This window comes from Hemiscyllium ocellatum, chromosome 26 (assembly GCF_020745735.1).
Source record: "Hemiscyllium ocellatum isolate sHemOce1 chromosome 26, sHemOce1.pat.X.cur, whole genome shotgun sequence".
Classification (NCBI taxonomy): Eukaryota; Metazoa; Chordata; class Chondrichthyes; order Orectolobiformes; family Hemiscylliidae; genus Hemiscyllium; species Hemiscyllium ocellatum.
Window position 1 is genome coordinate 34429146 of NC_083426.1, and position 20984 is coordinate 34450129.

The 20984-nt window shown below is 38.2% G+C and overlaps 1 protein-coding gene across 1 annotated transcript in view; it reads right to left on the bottom strand.

Moving 5' to 3' along the window:
* tnnt2a (troponin T type 2a (cardiac)) overlaps window positions 1–10237 on the bottom strand; it is a 37356-nt gene extending 27119 nt beyond the window's left edge. The window contains exons 1-3 of the mRNA XM_060845024.1: window positions 10198–10237; window positions 4030–4050; window positions 2598–2621 (exon numbers count right to left, since the gene is read on the bottom strand). Coding sequence (XP_060701007.1) covers window positions 2598–2621; window positions 4030–4050; window positions 10198–10237 — 85 coding nt within the window. The remainder of the gene's footprint in view (window positions 1–2597; window positions 2622–4029; window positions 4051–10197) is intronic.
* Window positions 10238–20984: the final 10747 nt, after the last annotated feature.

Below are 20984 nucleotides of genomic sequence, written 5' to 3' on the forward strand. Positions count from 1 at the left end.
ATCAGCCTGCTATTGAGGGGATTAACACACCTCCAGGCAGGCCTGTCAATCTTCAATGCACATGACAGCCAAAATCATGCTGACTGCTTGTTATCTTGGCAGAGGGAGCAGAGGCAACCAATCTGATCGAGAGACTGGACTTTGGGAAAGTGGGATCATGCCCCTGGCCTTGTTTCCAACCTCCCTCTCCCTCTGAATCCTATCAATTACTGCCCCTCCCCTAACATTATTTGTCTGTGGCCTAGATCCACTGCAACCTTGGAACACTGATTTATATCCCTCCTGTACTGACATGACCTTCTCAATGATGCTGCTGACTGCACAAGATGCCAGCCTCTGATTGGTCTGGTGTCTTGATTCCAAGGGAAGGTTGCCTGGTAACCTCAGCATTGCCTGATCCTTGTAGGGTTCGAGGTATGAGGCTTCAGGGGTGGACATTGCAGAGAAGAGATAGCATAGACCTCTCACTGATTCTCCAGGGAGGCAAGATCCCTGATGGCACAACAGGATATTACATGGAAAATAACTCAGATGAATTAATTAAATTCAATTTTCAGTGAAAAGATATTACCATATTACCAGAGAGAAGAACATTGCTTTCAATATAATGTGCCTTGAACTGCCACCAAAGTATTTGTATCTGATATAGTAATGTTTAGATTATAATGAAACTTAGATATGGGTAACAATCAAATAAATCAGTCCTAGTCAGCATGGATTCGCGAAAGGGAAATAATGCTTAACAAATCTTCTGGAGTTTTTTGAGGATGTGACCAGTAGAATGGGCAAGCATGAATAAGTCGGTGCAGTGTTTCTGGTCTTCCAAAAGGCTTTTGGCAAGGTTCCACATAAGAGATTAGTAAGGAAAATTAAAGCTCATGGTATTGGAGGTAATGAATTGATGTGGACAGAGAACTGGTTGGCAGACAGTTAGAGTAAATGGGTCCTTTTCAGAGTGGCAGGCAGTGACGTGGGGCATGCTGCAGGGTTCAGTGCTGGGACCCAAGCTGTTCACAATATACATAAATGATTTGGGCAAAGGAATTGAATACCATATCTCTAAATTTGCAGATGACACCAAGCTGGATGGCAGTGTCTGCTGTGAGGAGGATGCTGAGAGGTTGTAGGGTGAGTTGGACAGACTGGCTGAGTGGGCATATACTTGGCAAATGCAATATAATGTGGATAAATGTGAGGTTTTCCAAGTGGCCACAAAAACAGGAAGGCAGGTGATTATCTGAATGGCTGTAGTTTAGGAAAAGGTGAGGTGCAAAAAGACCTGGGTGTCATAGTGGAACAGTCGCTGAAGGTTGGCATGCAGGTGCAACAAGCAATGAGGAATGCTAACAGCATGCTGACCTTTATAGTGAGAAATTTGAGTATTTGAGTGGGGATGCCTTGATGTACTTATAGAGGGCCTTGGTGAGTCTACACTTTGAGTATTGTGTGCAGTTTTGGTCTTTCGATTGAGGGAGTCCAGTGAAGGTTCACCAGACTGATTTCCGGGATGGCAGGACTGACATATGAGGAAAGACTGAATGGACTGGGTTTGTACTCACTGGAATTTAGAAGAATTAGGAGGGACTGATAGAAACATATAAAATCCTGATGCGACTAGACAGGCTAAATGTGAAAAGTATGTTCCTGATGTTGGGGAAGTCCAGAACTAGGGGGTCACAGTCTAAGAATAAGGGGTAAGCCATTCAGGACTGAGATGAGGAAGAATTTCTTCACTCAGAGAGTGGTGAACCTGCAGAATTCATTCCCACAGAAAGCTGTTGGAGCCAGTTTGTTACACATATTCAAGAGGGAGCTGGAAGTGGTCCTTGCAGCTAAAGGGATCAAGGGGTACGGAGAGAGAATGGGAATAGGATACAGAAATTGCATGATCAGCCATGATCATTGAATGGTAGTGCAGACTTGAAGGGCTGAGTGGCCTACTCCTGCACCTATTTTCTATGTTTCTATTGCAGGCACAGGCACTTTGGTGTCTGGGCTAACATTAAACTATTTGGTTGCAAACAGTAGCACTCCTCTATTAGCTTGTCAGGATTCAAATATGTCGTAAGGTCATGTTCCACAACCACCAGATGAAGAGGCAGCACCTCAAATAAAAGCTAGTGCTTCCAAATAAATCTTTGGACTTTAACCTGATTTTGTGTGATTTTTAACATGAGTCAACTGGCCACAGTTAAAATGAGATCAGAGACCTTTATAACATCAGGTCTCAAGCTATAATACAGTGATATCAAAAGCATGTTAATTATAGTTATACACAATTGCACACTAACTAAAGGTCATTACACAATGTACTCTTCTCACTTTAAGCGTCTCATGTCAACTTGTTAACATTCTCTTTGAATGGCTGAGCAAGACCAGTTCTAATTGTGTTCCTGCGATTTACATCCTACTTTGGAAGTCTGAGTTTTGCAGTGGATGTGGCAAAAATAAAATGTGTGTAGCAAATATTTTATCAGTTAAACCCTCCACTGAAGCTACACAGATTGCATGCTTTTCATTCCTGACTTGTAAGACAAAGTTCTCAATTAGAATTCAACCGCGGCCAAGCATTAGTACTTAGAGAGTCAATATTTTACCTTGTTCATCTTCTATTTCTTCTTCTACAGCATTGACATTTTAAAAAAAACACAAAAAAGTAACAGTTACCGGTTTACAAATATGGGAGCAAGATTCTGCAATAAAAATGTAAGGTTTAATTTAGTTTTCCTTTAAGTCAGGGTGTTGTTTGTATTATTTCTTTTGTGGTTCGATTTCTTATTGTTTACAGAATTATCTAATTGCCAAAGGGAGTTTACCATTCTAGGCTCAGAGATTTTACAAACACCGTTCTAAAAGGTGATTGTCATATGAATGATATAATATCACAGTTGAGGGTTACTCTCTCCTATGAAGCTACAAAAGGGCAGTGGCTATAGTTTTGAGCAGTTCATTGTAGTCAAGACTGGATAAGGCTCAGTAGAGAAAACAAACAGTTATGGAAAATCACAGTTGATAAATTATTAGGGAGATAGGCAAAATGGCGTCACTCCATTCCAATTATTCCTTCCTGGCTATGCCAGGGAAAAAAAACTAACAGTGTCCTTATATCTCAAATTGGTCTTGTCTCTTCAACCAGAGAGTGACCCATCAGCATTCTAGCTCATCACTTCCTAATATCTTTAGGTCAATCTTGCAGTCCCAATTGCAGTAAAAACTGTTAGTGGGATGGAATGGCACCACAACCTTTGAGGGAACCTACAAACACTGAATGTTTCATTTCAATAAAACAGGAAGGGTGAATCTGTTGGAAGCTGGAAATAATCTGACTGGTTCCTGTAAAGGCTACAGTTCTGTAGAGTATTCAATATATAAACACACTGTGGGGACTTCAGTCCCGTTACAAATCAAAGGGGGATAACTCTCCTGTAAGTGTTTTTTCTTATCTACTACTGTATATAGTATTTATTTGATATTGATTTTATCTGTTTCTTAGAAAAGTCTTAAAACGTGCCATGTGATCATTTGAGTCAGTCGCGGAAGTCTCTTTTTAAATGTTATTGGTTTCTATGGGCCGTGAAACTGGGTATAGAGAATACTGGTTATGTTGTCCATTTATAAACAAAGGTTCTTAGACCAGTTACAGTATTCCTTACCATCATAATGATCTACATAATCGCAAGTTAGAAATTTCCTTTAAAATATTAGGGTATCAGCTACTTACACCATGGGTTCATATAGCCAGACTCATTTTCACTGAGCTTTTAAATATTAGGAGATTGTAATTACTTAATGCAGAGTTAAACAATCAAGTCCGAAGGAGTTGCTATGTATTTATCAAGGTCAGTTCTTTCAGAGCAGAAACAATCTTGGTTAATCACTGGTTTAACCAGTACAATTTAAACAAGAGATGGAAAATCTAAGTCACCTCAATGCAAATGAGGACAAGCACAACGTGAAATGAAGCAAACAATGAACATTAGTAGGTTTGTTGCTTGGCATGCAATTCAATGAGTTTAAAAATTTGTTTACCATTTTCTTCATGTTCCTCTTCTACATGGGAGCCAGTGTCATAAATTAAAAGTTTGAATCAGTTAATATTGTAAACTAGCATGTTAAAACAGGGTTATAAAAATACATAATAAAACTCTAAAGAACTGTGGATGTTATAAATCAGAAACAAGACCAAATATTGCTGGAACAACTCTGCTGGTCTGGCAACATCTGTGAAGAGAAATCAAAGTTAATGTTTCGGGCCCAGTGACCCTTACTCAGTGTTTAGTATAGAGAAAGTGAGGACTGCAGATGCTGGAGGCTTATGCCCGAAACTGCTGTTTGGATGCTGCCTGACTTGCTGTGCTTTTCCAGCACCACACTCCCAACTCTGTTCGTGTCCTCAGTCACTGGACCTGAAACGTTAACTTTGATTTCTTTTCACAGATATGCCAGACCTGTTGAACTCAGGATGAATAGGATTTGAAGAAGTTAACTTGAAACTGAAGATTCTGGCCCAGGTCATGTCCTAAACTCAACGTTTTTCTTTTAAACTTTCCTTTTTTGTATAAAAGGGAATGATTGTCACACTTGTACAGCATTCTTGACAAAGTTTTAGTTTCCTAACTTCAGATTGGACATCCTTCATCATAACTATCATAGCATAAGAATCATTTTTCATCTCTTGTCAAGTAAGCACAAGATAGTTTTATTGCTTGCTTACTCTTGAGGGATGCTGCCTGATCCATTGTGATCTCCAGCATTTGTTGTTTTCAGTCTACATTCCAGTATCTGAAGTCATTTGCTCCCATGTAGTGTTGTTAGTGCTATCTGTTAGCCATGTTATGAGGATGTGATCTCTTGCTGTTCATACATACACTCCAGAGGATAAGGAACAGCGTGAAGAGTTTTCCATGTTTACACAAAGAGGTGGTTCCATAGATTTTCAGGATTAATGCATTCACCTCAGCAGAAGAGGTTTACAATGATAATCTAGGATTAATAGTTTCATAAAACCTCAGTCAATACCCACAGCTTCACAATACCAGTTCCCAGCTCAAGGAACACTAACACACTTGCCTAATCATCATAAATGCCATCATGTTATATCTCTTACAATTCTGTCCAAATGTCACTGAGCTTAAAAAGTTAATTTTCTTCACATTATGGACATTTTCACGAATACAATTTAGTTGATGGACTTTTACCTTCTGTGATGTGATTAGCATACTGATGAGTATGGTGGCAAAGCAGGGCAAGATCGAAAGAAATCAGATTCTCAACGTTGAGAAAAAGTCATATTACTTTCTTTTTGAGTCTTAAATGGTGACCAGAATGTTTCCCTTAAGTAATGACTTACTTATTTTCAAACATTTGCAACTCATTAAAGCCACAGCTGATCCTATTTACATCCGGCTTCTAATTCTCTCCCTTCACCAAGAAACACCATCATCTGCAAATATCCCTCCAATCACTCACCATCCTGACTCAGAAATATATCATAGTTTCTTCACTGTTGCGGCTCAACATCCTGGAACTCCCTCCCTAGGGCATCGTGACTCAATCTGCAACATGTGGGTTGCAGCGTTTCAAGAAGATAACTTCTAAAGAGCAGTTAAGGACAGGCAAGAAATAGTGGCCAATCAATGATGCTCACATCCCATAAGTAAATGAAAAAAAAATAAATGGTACAGGTTTCCAACAGGTAAAAACAAAGTAGATACCTGGTGGCTACTTGCTGCATGTCTATTTTAACCATCATGCAATATTTCTTTTGCACAACATTCCCATCTACTCCACCACCCTCCTTGACCCTTCACCCATTTGAGTCAGCTACAGAAAACCATCAACCTCACAACATGAGCATATCTATTCTTGGACCAACTCTCACACCACATCAGGTCTTCAACTTCTACTTTGGAGCTGACAGATACGAATGATTGCATGTTTCTGCCAGGTCATTCTGCACACAAGAACAAGTGCACCTCTCATGCATCTGCATAGAATGCTACCCACTGACATGAGAACATGTATCTTATGGCATAGAACATGTTTACTTAGCACTCATGGTGTTAATGCCTATTTAAAGGCTGCCAGCCTCTGGGTAACATTGGTTTTCTTTTTATGCACAAGGTCTTGAACGCTCAGTCACAGGCCGCCTGTGGTTTAGCTTGCTGGCCAGCACTATGCCCGAAACATTGATTCTCCTGCTCCTTTGATGCTGCCTGACCTGCTGCGCTTTTCCAGCAATACATTTTTCAGCACTCAGGAAGAGACAGGCAGCACGTGACAGTGGGGAAAACTGAACAGTCAGTCACTCTAGAGGTCAGATAAGGTGAATATGTCATTGTACATCACTGTATACATCACCACAACACAACAGAAACTGTTCCAACAGTTTATACAGCAAACACACTGCATATACTTCAAGAAAGTGACGATGCATGCAAACCAAAGGAGACACATCTTAGTGGGATGCTTAGAAGAGTTTATAGTCTGTCCACCATTGCTGGTAAATGGGCTTGTTTAAATTACTGTGGGAAGTCAGCTACGATCAGCAGTCCGAAGATTACAGTCAGGGTTCTGTTGAGACATCAGTCTGGGAGCTGGAACAATCTATTCCGTAATGAGACAAAGAGAAGGATTGAGTATGATGGCAGTGGATGCAAGCATAATTAGTGATCATGCATGGTTAGGAGAGATGAATAGGATGGGTTGAAGGCAGAAAGGATTAGTAGTTTGGGAGGATAAAGTAGATGAAAATTCTTGAGTGGACATGATAACATGGAATATGGAGAACTGTGGAGCATCAGCCCTGCTAATATGCATCTGCAGTCGTGGAGTTCGACTTGAGTGCTGGCCCCGGTGTGTGAGGTAACAGAGACCAGATGGTGGTGCTTACACTTGCAGGGTTCAGACAACCATTGAGCATGGTCTCTGCCTCAGATCAGTGTCTGCTATTACTTTACAAGTGGGCAACAAACATAGCTGTCTTAACCATGTAACCTCTTACAAGTCGAGCATGCTATTCCAATTATGGTAGTGTGTTAGATGAATATGTTGTGGCGTTTCAAGCCTTGAAAATTTATGTTAGGGTAAAGAATTGTCACAGTACAATGAAAAGACAATGGGATCTATTTCACATTCATCTAGTTTTGATGTATCTTGTATTCATTGTGAAGCAGAAAAGCAGTTTATCTGGCATATTATAGTTCTTGTTGATAGTCGGTCCATAAATAAAGGAATGTGTGAATTTCCTGGATGGCTATTAATGCCCACATTTAAAACATATTTCATAGAATATCAACAAGACTTTGAGGTTACTACTTCAAAGTCACACGATATGCTGTAACCACCTTTTGTGTTCATTTTCTTAAGTATAGCCTTCAAATTTGTAAAAACTTAATATTTAAACAAGGCATGACAAAATATAGGATTATAATTCATATCAAGTGTGATGACCTATAATGTTTTCTGTTATTGTCTTACATTTGCATTATTGCCTTTTTCCAATTGCAGTGCTATGTTCCGAGAAAGAGATAGGATTTGGAAGCAATCTGCAATTCTCCCCATCAGAATAGTTGGGTTAATAATCCCATGTTAACTGCAATGAGAAGTTTCAACTAAAATCATTGTTAAGAACTAACATAAATTGACCCAGTGATGGTAAACAGTTATTAAGTGATTGCCATGCCCTCAGAGTCACATCCTTACTTTATCATCTAGTCTGGGTTTAAATTTGCATTTTTGTAAACTGCTAGTGTGAAAAGCAAAGGGTTAAATGTCAGCAAACAACAAAGGAAGAAGTTACAGAAATATGGTTTCTATGTCACTTGCAAAATAAAATGCACTTTCAGTTAGGTAGATTCTTTGTCATTCATAAAATGTCCCAAAGCAGATCGTAGTCAATTATTTACTTTGAGGTGTGGACCAAAGTCGTAGAATAAAACAGTAGTCTATTTGCTTATGGCAACATCAAGCAAGCTTCAATTTTATGCCTAGCAAAGCCTAAGGAAATAGATGATAATCCCCTATGGATGCTAATTGAAACTAGGGACAAATTTCACAATTTTCATACTTAGAGATGTCAATAATGGGGAGGAAGATCTCATTGGATGAAAAATAAACCAACATAGACCCAATAATCTGAGTTGTTATACAAAGAATAATCTGGAAGATTACATCTATGAAATAAGTGTCTGAACGATCTCCCTGATTTGTTTTTTCTCTGGAGCAACTGACACTCAAGTCCTTATTAGAAAGCCTTATTACATAAATATGGAAGTTATTGGGCTAGTATTTGGAAGTTATTGGGCTAGTATAGGTTAGGTAGGATTCGGTCGGCGCAACATCGAGGGCCGAAGGGCCTGTACTGCGCTGTATCCTTCTATATATATCTATATAAATATCTTGACATTCAAAAAAAGTGGTTCATTTGAGATGTGAGAAAACTGATTAATATAGGTTAGCTGCTCTCTAAATTGCTCAGATATATAAATCATAAATTAGCTAGAACAGTAGAATGTGATAAAATAATCAAGGCTAAAATGTCACTAAATAGCCAAACTATGAGAGATTAAATTTAACACGTAGAAATGGTACAACCTTATCATGATGAGAAATGATTGGAAAAATTCTTAAATGACTGAAGCTAGACTAGTTAACGGATGATCCAATAAGCTTTGGTCATGAAAATGTTGGAACCATGCTAATGTTTTCTTTACTTTATCATTTTGGTTTGGAGCTGTGGACTGTGAGCTGAGGACTTGAGCTGTGAGCAGCAGCCTGATATTTTATTTAAGAACAAAAATACTGATATTTGTGTATGAGGTCTGGTCTGCAAGATCATTGCAGGTTTATTCTTGTTCAAAGTATTTTATAAATATTGTGACATGAGAGAGACATTATGCTCAAACAAGATTTTTCAATATTTGCATGTTAACATGGCCTGACAGAATGGTTGATGCTAAGAGAAGGCTAAAGAAACAGAACAAGAAACCAAAGTTTACACTGGTTTCGAACTGTGATTTGCTTTACCAGAAAAAGTGTGGCTGTGTAAGCTACAGGATTGTTCCCTGGTTATCCTTCCATTATCAACTTATTGAAAGCTCAGAGAATAGAATCCAGGTATAAGAATTAAGAGAATATTCTAAAGAGCCTACTGGAAGCTATTTACATTGACTGGTGTCTTCAGGAACCAAGCAAAATGCGATCCCATGTGCCTGTAATATTACCAATCACTACTTAAATGAATTGGCCAGTTACATCTCATTTATTTTACTTTTGATTTATTCCTTAACTGCGTCTGTCTGTTTGTCTATCTATCTTTATGTGAGTGGAGTATAGATTCAAAGAAGATTGGCTTTATATCATAGACATTAATTAGAATGCTTTGTTCTTTTACTGTTGTCTGCTAATGCTACTGTATTTAATAATTAATCCTTGTAAGCTATAAACTGAGTGTCTAGTAATGGTTATTCACAAAGGTTATTTTCAAAGTCTGATTATAAACCATCGGTCAATTTTGATGGATTTTGGGTATTTTCATTTTTCTGCATACGAGGAGACGGAGGCTGATTTTTGATCGGACTGTCTGTCTCTGTGTCACAACAATAGTAATCTTGAAATGAGCTATATCTTGGCATAATCAGTAAGAGCAAGCACAATTCAAAACCAAATGTCAAGCTAAAAGAGGCAGTTGAGCTGAAATCTTGAGTTCAGGGGTCCATAATATGTCCTGCAGCTGGTGAAAAATAAAGGACCACATGTCAGAATCCGGAGGACTGCATTATAAGGAAAAAAAATAAGAAAAGCTTCCATTCATTCAAACTTAAAAACAAATATGAGGGCTCCTATATATATATATATATATATATATAAAAATAGAAGACAATGTAAAACAGAAAAGATTAATTTAATGCTCTTCAGTCTTTCAAGTTAAATTGTGAATGTAAACCAAAGAGACAGAGATAATAAACAATTTAAATATTTGTAAGGCCAATGTCAGAACTTACTGCTTTGCAAAGAATGATTAATACCAGGAACGCCATTTTAAGTAGGAGAAGTAAAAATTATATTGTTAAAGCATGAGATAGTTAAATACTGTGTTAAAGATATCATTGGCTTATAGAAAGTGAGTTGAAGTGCCTTTCTAATTTGTATTTATCATCAATAAATTAACAAGAGAAACATTAAATATATACCTACCTTCAGCCACTTCTTCTGTTGTAATGGGCAAATGAAACATAAAGAAACATATTTACTATAGATCACTAGAGTGTTCCTTTCTTAAAAAAAAAGGGACTGCAGCATTTTCATATCTGACTTCTTACCTTCTTGTTCCCTGTAATAAAATAATAACCAATTAAAAACCTCCTCAAATACTGAGCAAGTTGACTGTGAAAGTGAGTAAAGTGTGCAAAACAGAGAAATCATCGATTCACATTCAAATTTCTGTTAAATCAGTTGATTCCAACTGGGATACTAACATAGTACTGAAATTTGGGCTCCTTGGGTTAAGGAGAAAAAGTTGGACCAGAGTCCTAATCATGGGAATTTTCCCAATAGTAGTTAATGGTAGTTAAGAGATGGCAGGTTTGGGCTTCAAATTAACACATCCACCAGCATCATAGCTCGGGAAATAGGAGGTCAAGGTCCTCTTATGTAGAATGGATTCTTGAGTGAGGTATTGGGTAAAGGGTCAATGGCTCCAAGAAGGGAATGGTTTGGAAAGAATTTGGAATGAAAATATCACAAATTGTGCACTGAATAATTGAAAACATTTAAGCAGTGAGAAGTCAATGAGTAAGGTAACAGAATAAAAAAGAAGCATCAATGGAAAATTGTACTTACTCAACTTCCTCCACAAAGTCTTCTGTGTCTGACATACTCAAAAGTGATTCCTTGGGTCGGAAAAGATAATAGACATAATGCATTTCTGCCACGTTGCTTCATAAATAAACCACAAGATAAATGTTTTCATAGCAAAAGAGTTTGCAGAAGGATTCTCATTCAAATATGAAGGCGTAGAATTCCAAATTAGATTAAGCTGACTACTGCTGCACTTCCTTCAGGACATCAGCATAATATTTGAGGCTTGGATCACTTTGATATGAAACCATTTGCCCTTGTTAAAAAGAAACAAAAAACAACTGGGAAGAATTTTTCTCTGGTGATAGTTTGGGGAGTCAGTGAATTGCATTTCAATTGCATGGCTGAGATATGTACAGAAAAACACCAATACACGTGCATGTGGCTGGAAATGTCAATGTCCTTTGACATTAGTCTATGTCCTCATCAGCCCTCTGTCTAGAGGTTCCAGCTGTCATTTTTCATAAAAACAAAACCATTTGTTTTCAGGAAGACCTTCTCTGGGCTGGACCCCATCATAGAGACCTACACCTAGCTATTCAATTAAGCCTTCTTTGGTTCATTGAGTCATGACAAAGACTCTCAGTAAATGGACCTCCACCAGCTTCCTTCCCAAGGTGCTATGCCTTAAAAGGCCAGTCAAAGGATTCTGGAAATCTCAAAGGTAACTATGTCACTACCATTTGCTTGAGGTAGATGCAGGTTCACTGTGATCCTGCCAGAAGATCAACAGAACGGAGGAGCTTGGTTCTCATATAAGGCATGGCTTAAACGAATGTTTGCTCACAATGCTGTCTAGTTTCAATCAATTGACCAATTTTGAAAATCTATAAAATATTTAGACATTTTGATCCTGATTTAAGTTGGGCACTGATTTGTAGTATCTATTGTTGTAATCAAGATGATGTAGCATGTGCTGCATATTGCCCTGGCAGTGAGAATATGCATGTTGGCAAAACTATAATAAATATAAAAGGATGAAAATTGGTTGAGTACAGTGATAAAACTAATTGGCAATATTTAGAAAGCAAATTATTACTGGAAATTCCTATCTAAGACTCTGTCAAGGTTACTTGAATTGAAATGTTGGCTGGCTTATGCAGTCCCTATGATGTATCCTCACTGGGTGTGTTGTTTTTTTGATGGGTGGTGTGTAATATATATTAGATACCCAGCAATGTAACTTCCCACCTATCCCTAGACTCATTTCCATAATACAGAGGGTAGGCAGTCAAAACTGGCAAACTGTTCATCACATCTGAATAAATATGGGTTAGTTAAACTTGTTGAAAGTTCATTTGATCCTCATAACATGCTGCCCATGCCAAAATATGGTTAGTAGGGACAACTGGACAGGACTTAGCAAGCCTTTTTAAAATAATTTTGGAAACTGGCAGGAAGAAATTGAGGTTGCTATATTCAAGGATTGTTCGTTGCAAATCAGGGACACTCTTTCTGAATGTAGCACCCGTCTTTTCTTCCCACCAATCTGCTCTGAAAACCACACTCTCCAAAGCCTGCCTCTTGTTAAGCTTTGTTAACTGCCATCCCAAAACCTTAGACATGCCTCTCTCCAGGATAGATGCTGTCTTCTCTGAAGTTAGGCCTTGCTGAAGTTCTAACAGTACCATTACTCTGACCATGGCTCTGCTGGTGGTACTGCAGCTGCCACTCAATTAAATAGGCAAGAAGCCCTTGAGGAGGTGCAGTGAAGAATGCAACTAAGTAAATTATACATTTCAAGAGCTAGTGGAGACATGGCAGGCTGAATGGCCTCCTTAAATTCTGTAACAACTGCGTGATTCTGTGATTCTGTACATTCAGTCTATTCAAGAATGAGTATTCTTGAAAAATAAAATTCACAATGAAAAAATTCAGAAGTATAAATTTATTGACTTTAATTCTGTCATGCAGTTTTAGGCAGCTAAGTGTTCAAAACACTGAAAATTTAATTATTTTGAAGGAATCAATATAAACTTTTGTTTAAGGTTTAGAAATGTTTATATTGAAGGGAAAGAATTAAGGGTCAACGTAGAAATCTTTTCCAAAGTAAAAGTTCAAATTCTGTTTAGAGTACTTTACACTACAAAGAAATATGTATTTATATCAGTATTAAAGGTAATATCATGGCACTTGATAGCTATTGGGCAGTGATGACTGCTTTCAAGTGGTCAACTTAGATCTCTACGTAACAGAAATCATTGAAATTCTTTTAAAGGGAAATGTTTTATAAAGAATTTTATCTTTTCAGATAAGAGGAGCCAGTAATAGGACATAATCTCATTTTCTAAAACCTTATGCACACCATCAATTAAAGTACATTTCAGTATTCAAAGGTGTGAAAACTTAGTGCAAAACAGACTTTTGATCCTGAATTTAAATACTGTTGAAATCTGATTCTCAAAATCATATTTAAATGTCATATATGCCTGTGACTTCCCTCATCAGTATATTATCATGAAAATACGCATACTGTATATTAGTAGGATTTAATCATTCCATATCTACAAAACAAACATCTAGTAATTGAAATGCTAAATGTCAGCAGCATTGATCTTTCTAAGTTGTCAAACCAGTATCACAGTAACATTTACATTAAAAGTGTGGCTTTTATTCATGTTAGTGTGAACAAATGTAATCATTTAAGTCATCAAATGGGTTCAAATTTTCCAGCTTTTATAATTCACATCAAGTAAACAAAATAAAAATATGTGACCTATTTTGGTAAAAACGTTACTTGAATATTCCGCAAAAAAATAATTTCAAATTGTAACCAAATAAGATCACATCTTACTCTAATAAAGTTATTTGGAAAAAAGAATACTTTCTTACCCAGAAGAAAAGCAGCACAAATAAACACCACAGCTGACTTGTAAATATCTGAGAGTTTACTTCAGGATTCTGTGCTTAAAATCCAGTCCAACCCCAAGACCAGAGTATTTCCTGATTGGTGAGGTAGGGTTGAATGTTCTATTTTAGAAAGATGCTGGTTAGCCTGTTCTGAACAGAAGCACGAGTCACTAATCCATAAAAGACCATCGCTTTGTCATGACTCATGAATCTTGCTATTCTTAGATGTCAGTATGGTGAGTGTCACTGGAAAGGCATAAATGTGTTTTGGGGGATGGAAAGAAACTGGAAACATAATAATGCAGGAGGCAAGTATAAGCAAAGTATATGATCAAAAACTCAAAAATGATTAATTTTTAGATTTATCACCAAAAGAGAGGGCGGGGGAGGGGGAGGGGGTGGGGTGAAGTGGAATCCGACCTATCTGTACAGCTGTGGAAGTCAATTTATTTTTATGATGAGATATCTGGTTTCAGATACAAGTAACAATTGTTCCTGTGAAGAACAAAAAGTTTGAAGCATTGGCTTATTTTGCTATTTCATGGAGATTCTTGAGTTATCTTCAGAAGCTAGTGGATCAGATTGCAATTTTTCATTCCATGCTCTCTTATATCCTGTACAATTTTATGATATGCAAATCTCATCTTTTTGCCTTCCTGATTCCATAACAATATCATGTATATAATAAATTGCTGTGTTGATTTGAGCTGCATTGATCTGATTAGTACAATTAAGAGACAATAGGTCTTTGAAGCAAAGATAAAAGTGCAGGAAACATAAAAAATCCTACCACAAAAATAATCTAATCTATTGAATAGTATCAGATAAATTGAATTTTGTGTGATAATTCCTACGAACATTGTGAACATTTTGGATAATGATTTGACTGTACTAAGAATCAGTGTGGGTTTTATTACACAAACTCAAAGGAGCCTATTTGTTGAATTTAAACAGGTGCTAACACCACTTCTGTAAAATTATTCAAAAGTGTCTTTGCTCATGAGTATAATTTTAAATAACTGCATATTTAAAATTTTGATTTGTAGAGTAAAGATAAATTTAGTTTGAAGAGAAATGTAGAGTGATCATGAGGGAAATGAATTGATGTCTACAATCCAATGGATTTGTGATGAGAACTCTCTTTGCTTTGAAACCCTACGGTTATAAAATTTATCAAACTAAGAAGAAAAGTTTTTGTAATGTGTAAATGACATCAGCTCAGATTTGCCTTTTTTAAATAAAAGACAATAACTAGATAAAATTTTCGAATGCTGGTCACTTATCATTATAATTTAAGTCAGTCAGCTAGTAGCAAAATATACCTCAAGAGACTGTACACACTTAGCATCTTGGTTACTCTCTGGAGGCTAGAAATGAGCATTGAGAAATTGCGTGTCAATATGGGACAGAAGACAGTCTAGCCACTTTTCTCCAAATTTAAACATCTAAGGCCTAATTCCTAAAAGATACTTTTACAATGGGGATCCAGCATTGCTACAGTAACAACTGTGGCAGTATATTAATGAAAAAAAAGGCAAGTATATTCAATCTATACTATTTTGATCATTTATAAATTGCTACACACAGGTACATTGCACTAAAGTTCCTTCTAAGCTGTTTGGACAGATCACCAGAGTTTTCATATTGGCTTTTAAGTTACCCTCTTTAACATATTATGCATGTACAACTATGCAAATTTAAAAAAAAATTAAAGGGCTCATGCATTTGGACAATTTCTCCATACCACAAACAAAACTTTAGGAAGTATGCTGCAGTCTACTCATTAATTCCTTTGCTTTGCCTTCAATAGCTTCACCAATAAACAAGTCAATCAATACAGACCTTATGTCAAGCTCTTATGAAGTTGATATGCACAATACCGTAAAGTCAACAAAACTCTAAATGATCAAACTTTGAAACAAATTGATTATAAAAAAGTTACAAATCCAAAGAATAAGCTTTCTAATTGTGCTATAAATAAACAGATATCATAAAAAGCACTTTTCTGCTTCTAGGATTTGAATGAGACAAACCTATACGTTATAACAAATTAGTTTTCTTGTAGAAGTAAATTACTGCATAATGAAAGTTTTAATGTTTAGGATAAAGCTAAATTTGGTTTGAAAAGAAATGTGGAATGATTGCTGGGGAAAGCTGGAATTCTCTGAGGAGCAGTCATTGTGAAGGAGAGAGAACAGCTGTTCTTATTTTTGGAAGAGTCTCCCATTCCTTTGGTTATCACCTTTCAAACAATTCAATTATGTCCTTTCACAAATCTAAAGCAGCTTTTGCTAATTTAGGAGAGGAAGGAATGGATCCTGCTTCAAGTCACATTCACTGGATCAAAGCCACCCAAGATAAGAGCTTGAATGGATCTCAACACTAAATTAAGACCAGGGTATTTCATGTAACTTTGTTTGTTTTCAATGAAGTGAGGAATGTCAGCGCTAGGAAATAGAACCATTTACATCTCAAAGTAAACACAATAGTTTCTCAGAAGAATTAGCATGGAGAGTAAAATTCCGTCGGCTTGGTCTCAGTAATCTTCCCATATACTCAACTGTTGAAGAATATTTCTATTAACAAATAAATGTAAAGAGCAGTAAGAATCAAAGCTCCAATCACAGACAAGATTTGGAGATGCCAGTGTTGGATTGGGGTGTACAAAGTTAAAACTCATACAACACCAGGTTATAGTCCAACAGGTTTAATTGGAAACACACTAGCTTTCGGAGCGACGCTCCTTCATCAGGTGATAGTGGATGGCTCGATCGTAACACAGAATTTAAAGCAAAAATTTGCTGTGTGGTGTAACTGAAATTATACATTGAAAAATTGATTGTCTGTTAAGCCTTTCATCTGTTAGAATACAGTGATAGTTTCACTTCTTTCATGTGTAAATCACAAAACCCTTTTTTTTAAAGTTGCATTCTCGGGTTAGCTGTTAACAATGGTGATAGCTAGACAATATGTTGAAGGTGTTAGCCCCCTGTGTTCTCTGTCTATGACCTGATGTTTAGATTGATTCTAATCTAAAAAGTGAGATAATAGAGTTTTACATAAATTCATGCAGTTTTTGAGCTCAGAGTTCTACATAAATGCATGCAGTTTTTGAGAAAAGTGCAATGTAACTCTGCAAGTACAAATTCACCTCACAAAATATATGTGTGCATGTGGCTCTTTGTCTGCGTGTATGTGTCCGACTGGGGTGGGGGTTGTGAGTGTGAGAAAGTGTGTGTGTGTGTGTAGTGGTGCAGAGTGTCTTAAGTCTGTGACGGGGTGCATGTGTGAGTGTGGGAGTGTGTGTTCTATAAGGGTGTGTGTGGGTGTCTGTATGCGCATCTGTGTGTACCTGTGCCCGTGTGTATTTGAGAGTGTGTGTATGTGTAGGGATATCTGTGTGTGTGTGCAGTGCAATGGTGATCACCTATAATGTAACATGAACCCAAGGTCCCGGTTGAGGCCCTCCCTATGGGTACCACTTTCCTTTGCTGCCTGTCCCGAAGTCCACCTTGGAGGATGGTCACCCGAAGGTCTGAGGCTGAATGTCCTGGACCACTGAAGTGTTCCCCAACTGGGAGGGACAACAGACAAGGTTTCATAGCATACATACATAGGCACTAACATCTCAATTAAGAGCAGGTGTAGGCCATTCAACCCTCTGTTAGTCATTACAATAAAGAGGGTTCTTGGGATGCAGGGGACTATCACTCCCAGGCTTAATGTTGACAAGATTGATGCCATTTCTAACAGCCTATATGAGTCTTAGTTAAATGGATAACCTACTTCTTCAAGCAAGAGCTCTTGTGGAGCAGGGATAATGTCCCTACTTCTGAACCTAGAGGCCTGGGTTCAAGTATAAGTTGTTCTTAAGGTTTGTATAGCATCCTTGAGCAGGTTGATTAAAATACCTTCAGTACAATCCTGACTGAGCTGTTCCAAATTCCACAGTCGCATCTGTTCCTCTCAACCGTTGATATTTTTGTCTTACAAGAATCTGCCTCTGCCTTAAAAATATTTAAGTACCAAAATCACAAAATCCTCAGGTGGAAAAAAATGTCCCTTCATCTATGTCCCAACAGAGCTTGTGTAAATTTTGAAACAGTTTTCCCTTCTTCTGGACAAACCCACAAGTGTAAACATCTCTTCTCCATTCATCTTGACAAGACCATTCAGAATTTAGCATTCAATCAAATCACCCCTCACTCTTTTAAAATGCCATTGAAAACAAGTCCAGCTTGTTCAATCTTTCCTCATAAGACAACCTGTTCATCCATTCAAGGTATCAATCTAGCAAACTTAATCTAAACCACATTTACATCATCCTTAAAGAAGACCTAAACTGCATAGTTTTTTGAACATAGAACATAGAACATAGAAGGATACAGCGCAGTACAGGCCCTTCGGCCCTCGATGTTGCGCCGACCGAATCCTACCTAACCTATACTAGCCCAATAACTTCCAAATGCCTATCCAATGCCCGCTTAAATGACCATAAAGAAGGAGAGTTCACCACTGATACGGGCAGGGCATTCCATGAACTCACAACCCGCTGTGTGAAGAATCTACCCCTAACATCTGTCCTATACCTACCACCCCTTAATTTAAAGCTATGTCCCCTAGTAACACCTGACTCCATTAGCGGTAAAAGGTTCTTAGTATCTACCCTATCTAAACCCCTAATCATCTTATACACTTCTATCAGATCTCCCCTAAACCTTCTCTTCCCCAATGAGAACAGCCCCAAGTGCCTCAGCCTTTCCTCATAAGATTTTCCTACCATTCCAGGCAACATCCTGGTAAACCTCCTCTGCACTCGTTCTAAAGCTTCCACATCCTTCCTATAGTATGGCGACCAAAACTGCACACAATACTCCAGATGAGGCCGCACCAGAGTCTTATACAACTGCAACATGACCTCAGGACTCCGGAACTCAATTCCTCTGCCAATAAAGCCCAGTACACCATATGCCTTCCTCACAGCACTATTTACCTGGGTGGCAACTTTCAGAGATCTGTGTACATGGACACCAAGATCCCTCTGCTCATCCACACTACCAAGTAGCCTACCATTAGCCCAGTAATCCATCATCTTGTTATTCCTACCAAAGTGAACGACTTCGCACTTAGCTACATTGAATTCCATTTGCCACATTTCCGCCCAGCTCTGCAACTTATCTATATCCCGCTGTAACCTACCACTTCCTTCCTCACTATCCACAACTCCACCGACTTTTGTGTCATCCGCAAACTTGCTTACCCAGCTTTCAAGTCCTTCCTCTAGATCATTTATAAAGATAACAAAAAGCAATGGTCCCAAAACAGATCCTTGTGGTACACCGCTAGTAACTGCGCTCCAAGATGAACATAATCCATCAACTACTACCCTCTGTCTCCTTCCAGCCAGCCAATTCCTAATCCAAACCTCTAATGTATCCTCAATGCCATACCTCCGAAGTTTTAGCATTAGCCTACCATGGGGAACCTTATCGAACGCCTTACTAAAATCCATATACACAACATCTACTGCTTTACCCTCATCCACTTCCTTGGTCACCTTCTCAAAGAACTCAATAAGGTTTGTGAGGCACGACCTGCCCTTCACAAAACCATGCTGGCTATCCCTGATCACGTTATTCCTACCCAGATGTTCATAAATCTTATCCCTTACCATTCTCTCTAAGACTTTGCCCACCACTGAAGTCAGACTCACTGGCCTATAGTTGCTAGGGCTATCCCTACTCCCTTTCTTGAACAATGGGACCACATTCGCTATCCTCCAGTCCTCTGGTACTATTCCTGTTGACAACGACGACATAAAAATCCAGGCCAATGGCTCTGCTATCTCCTCCCTAGCTTCCCATAGGATCCTGGGGTAAATGCCATCAGGCCCAGGAGACTTATCTATATTCATCCTTTCCAATATTCCCAAAACCTCTTCCCTGCATATTTCCAGGGCATCCATTCTAATTATTTGTGATTCCATATTCACATCAGCAACAGTGTCCTGTTCCTGAGTGAATACTGATGAAAAGTACTGATTTAATGTCTCTCCAATCTCCTCCGCCTCCACACACAACTTCCCATTACTATCCTTGACTGGACCGATACCTACCCTAGTCATCCTTTTATTCTTGACATACCTATAGAAAGCCTTTGGGTTTTCCCTAATCCTACCAGCTAAAGACTTTTCATGTCCCCTTCTCGCTTCTCTTAGCTCCCTCTTTAGCTCCTTCCTGGCTACCTTATAACACTCAATCGCCCCTACTGAACCTTCACACCTCATCTTTACATATGCCGCCTTCTTCCCTTTCACAAGGGACTCCAATTCCTTACTAAACCACGGCTGCCTCACAAGGCCCTTTACACCATGCCTGACTGGTACATACCTATCGAGGACACGCAGTAGCTGCTCCTTGAACACTCCCCACATCTCATTAGTGTTCTTCTCTTGAAGCCTGTTTTTCCAATCCACACATCCTAAGTCATGCCTCACTGCATCATAATTTCCCTGCCCCCAGCTATAGCTCTTGCCCTGCGGCACACGATTATCCCTCTCCATCACTAAAGTAAAGATGAGTTATGTTCTCATCAATGTCATGTACAAATTACGCATAAAATCCTTAATGTTTTGTTACATTCCTCTCGTAGGAATGAATAACATGAATTGGCCTTCTTGGAAATATTTCACTGTTCCTTTATTGTCACTGGGCCAATATCCTGGAATTCTCTCCCTAATAACATTTTGGGCCAACCCACAGCAGGTGGACTGCAGTGGTTCAAGAAGGCAGCTCATCACCACCTTCTCAAGAGCAACTAGGGATGGGCAATAAATGCTGGTCAGCCAGTGACATCTACATTCCACAAACAAATGTAAAAAGGTTCACTGGGCTTGTACCAATATACTAAACCAATTTTAGTCATGCACTAGAACACCTAGATCCTTATGTACCTCAGAACTCTATTTAAATAATATACTTCTTCTTTTCTTTCTCCTGCCAAAGTGAAATACTTCACTTTTTCTCACATAATATTCCATCTGCTAGATAAAATGCCAGCTAACTGGCTTATAGTTTCCTGTTTTCTGCCTCCCTTCCTCTTTGAATAGAGAGATGATATTTCCTATACAATCGATAGAAGCCTTCCCAGAATATCATGAATTTAAGAGAAATTAACACTAATTACATCTATTCCGTCATTAGCCATGTCTTCTAAGACTCTAGGATGAATTTGTTCAGAGCTCAGAAACCCTGCAACTCCATCATATTTCTCCA